The 3,214-nt window shown below is 37.3% G+C and overlaps 1 protein-coding gene across 1 annotated transcript; it reads left to right on the forward strand.

Annotated features, from left to right (window-relative positions):
* The first annotated feature begins 554 nt into the window (after nt 1-554).
* Nucleotides 555-2,994, forward strand: LOC106754697 (UDP-glycosyltransferase 74B1). Its single transcript, XM_014636753.2, has 2 exons — nt 555-1,286; nt 2,044-2,994. The coding sequence occupies exons 1-2, from the start codon at nt 639-641 to the stop codon at nt 2,791-2,793; spliced, it is 1,398 nt and encodes a 465-aa protein (XP_014492239.1). The 5' UTR covers nt 555-638; the 3' UTR covers nt 2,794-2,994.
* Nucleotides 2,995-3,214: the final 220 nt, after the last annotated feature.

Consider the following 3,214-nt stretch of genomic DNA (forward strand, 5'->3'; position numbering starts at 1 on the left):
ATATTAATATTTTATTATGTAATTTTATTTAAATTGCATTTTAAAATGATTTTTTTTTTATCAAAATCTATAATTCAAAGAATTATTTTGAAATGAATTATTTAAATTAGTAATAAATAAAAAATAATTCATTTATCTTTTCATAAGTACTTAAAGATAAGAGGACCCATAAAAAAGCATTTATCTTTTCATATTACTTAAAGATAATAAGGGGACCTGACCTATAATAAAGCAGATTAGTTTAGCTGGTAACTGCATCTGCCGTGATAGTTGTCATTCTAGTTCTGAACCTGCAAATTATATGTTTATGTTCTTGTCGACAGTGTTAGTGTGTGTAATCGAATTTATAGTTAAAAAAGGTACACTAATAAGAAGTTACAAATGTAAAATTAAAATAAATTATATTATAAAAAGAACATGTAATATTTTTGAAACTATATGATTAAGAAAATTATATTTAAAAACAAAATAAATTGTATGAAATTTTAAAAAAATAAAAAATACATCGTTTGATTTCAAAGCCAGCCGATTTAGAAATCCGGTCCCACTCCGTGGCTATAAATACTGTGTTGAAGAAAGCAAAATCATGGTATTCCATTTCATACAACAAGAACAAAAATAATAAACAAAAACAAAATATGGTTCAGCAGAGTCTGAGCAACGTGCACGTTCTTGTTCTGCCATACCCAGCCCAAGGCCACATCAACCCCCTCCTCCAATTCGCCAAGCGGTTAGCCTCCAAGGGCGTAAAAGCCACTGTTGCCACCACCCACTACACCGCCAACTCCATCGCCGCCCCAAACATCACCGTCGAACCCATCTCCGATGGCTTCGACAGAGCCGGCTTCGCCGAGGCCAACAACGACGTTCAACTCTTTCTCTCCTCCTTCCGAACCAACGGTTCCAGGACACTGTCCCAGCTCATACAGAAGTACCACCAAACTCCCTCCCCAATCACCTGCATTGTGTATGATTCGTTCTTCCCGTGGGCTCTCGAGGTGGCCAAGGAGCATGGCGTTTATGGGGCAGCGTTTTTCACCAACTCTGCGGCGGTGTGCAGCATTTTCTGCCGCATACACCGTGGCTTAATTGAGGTTCCTGTTGGCGCGGAAGACCTTCCTCTTCGAGTTCCTGGGCTTCCTCCCTTGGATTCCCGTGCTCTCCCCAGTTTCGTGAGGTTCCCACAGAGCTACCCCGCTTACATGGCCATGAAGTTGAATCAGTTCTCTAACTTGGACAAAGCGGATTGGATGTTCATCAACACCTTTCAAACATTGGAAAGCGAGGTACAGGCTCAATTCATGTACTTTTGGTTTGGTGACCTAAATGTTGACGTGGGTGAAGTTGTTTTGAACTTGGACGATGATATTTCACAACACTTTTTTTATAAAGTAGGAACGGAAAAAAATTATTAAAAAATATTGTTAAAAGAATTTTTTTTTCTTTTTATTTACCTTATTATTACTCTATTTTAGTTAACTGCCACACCTAATAAATCCTGAAAGTTGTCATTTTAGGTGAATATTTGACGCTGGTCCGTGTACTTTGACTTTATGTCTGATCTAAAAGAATCATCGAGGAAAACTTTTTAACTTTGGGTAAATACTGTACTTTAGTCCCTAAACATACAGGATAGACCTAATTATTGCACTCTTTATATATATTTAGAGATTAAATCAGAGTTAATCATTTATTCTTTTAAATTTAGACGGAATCTACAATTTAAAAATAAGACGGAAAGAAAAAGTGGAGCAGAACCAAACTTCAAGTTAAAAGATGAAGAAAAGGGAAAAAGGTGGAAAAGGACCTATTAAATAAGATTAGTTCCAAAAATTGAAGAACATTTTACTTGTATCGTATTTTCTGACTCTGCATAGATGATTGTATTAAATGTCTTTTTGTTTGTTGTGGACACGGCTTAATGGTTTATCAAACTTTTTTGGTTAAGAATCTTGAGTTGTTGACTTTTCTTGTTTAGTATATTTTCTTTGTCTGATTCATTATGAGATTATGACATTGTTGATGATTGTTTCCTTGTGAAAGGTGGTGGTGGGCTTGACGGAGCTCTTTCCGGCGAAGATGATAGGGCCTATGGTCCCTTCTGCATACTTGGACGGGAGGATTAAAGGGGACAAAGGGTATGGAGCAAGTCTATGGAAGCCACTGAACGAAGAGTGCAGTGATTGGTTGGAAGAAAAGGCTCCTCGGTCTGTGGTGTACATCTCCTTTGGAAGCATGGTCTCATTGACAGCAGAACAGGTGGAAGAGGTGGCTTGGGGGTTGAAGGAAAGTGGTGTGAATTTCTTGTGGGTTTTAAGAGAATCTGAGCAGGGTAAATTGCCTTGTGGATACAGAGATTTAGTAAAAGATAAGGGTCTGATTGTGGCATGGTGCAACCAACTTGAATTGCTGGCTCACCAAGCCACTGGTTGCTTTGTGACTCATTGTGGCTGGAATTCCACCCTTGAAAGCCTTAGCCTTGGTGTTCCTGTTTTGTGTTTGCCACAATGGGCTGATCAGTTGCCTGATGCTAAATTTTTGGATGAAATCTGGGAGGTGGGATTGTGGCCCAAGGAGGATGATAATGGAATTGTTAGGAAGCAGGAATTTGTGAGTAGTTTGAAGGTTGTGATGGAGGGTGATAGAAGTGAAGAGATAAGAAGGAATGCCAGCAAATGGAAGAAGTTGGCTAGGGAAGCAGTTAGTGAAGGTGGAAGCTCTGATAAACATATTAATCAATTTGTGAAGTATTTGATGAGTGCAGATAAGAATGGAAGTTTGAATGTACATTGAGTGGCTATCCTGATCAATAGTTGTTGGTGGACGCATGTGTTTTGGGCTCATCTGTCTTCATTTTTCAATGTGAAAAATGAGGTAAATGTGTGGAATCTTTGGCCAATTTCCTTATTTCTTTAGGCAGGAATAGCTTTCTTTTTCTACTTTATCATGTATCTGTTTCAAATTCTTGATCATAAAGATGCATCAGTTCCCCTATAGTTGTCCAGAATAAAAGAATATGCTAATTCGTTTAATTTGTTACAGGGAAAAGTAACAATGAATCTTACAGTAACCCACATATAGCAGAACAAATTAATACAAAAATGACACGAACCAACTGATTAGATGATAATTAAAAAAGCAATAAAAATAAAATAAAATCGATCTTGTAATTCCTCTACACTTTACTCAGACTCTATTCACAGTATTGATGAAT

The sequence above is a fragment of the Vigna radiata genome, unplaced genomic scaffold (genome assembly GCF_000741045.1).
Source record: "Vigna radiata var. radiata cultivar VC1973A unplaced genomic scaffold, Vradiata_ver6 scaffold_207, whole genome shotgun sequence".
Taxonomy (NCBI): Eukaryota; Viridiplantae; Streptophyta; class Magnoliopsida; order Fabales; family Fabaceae; genus Vigna; species Vigna radiata.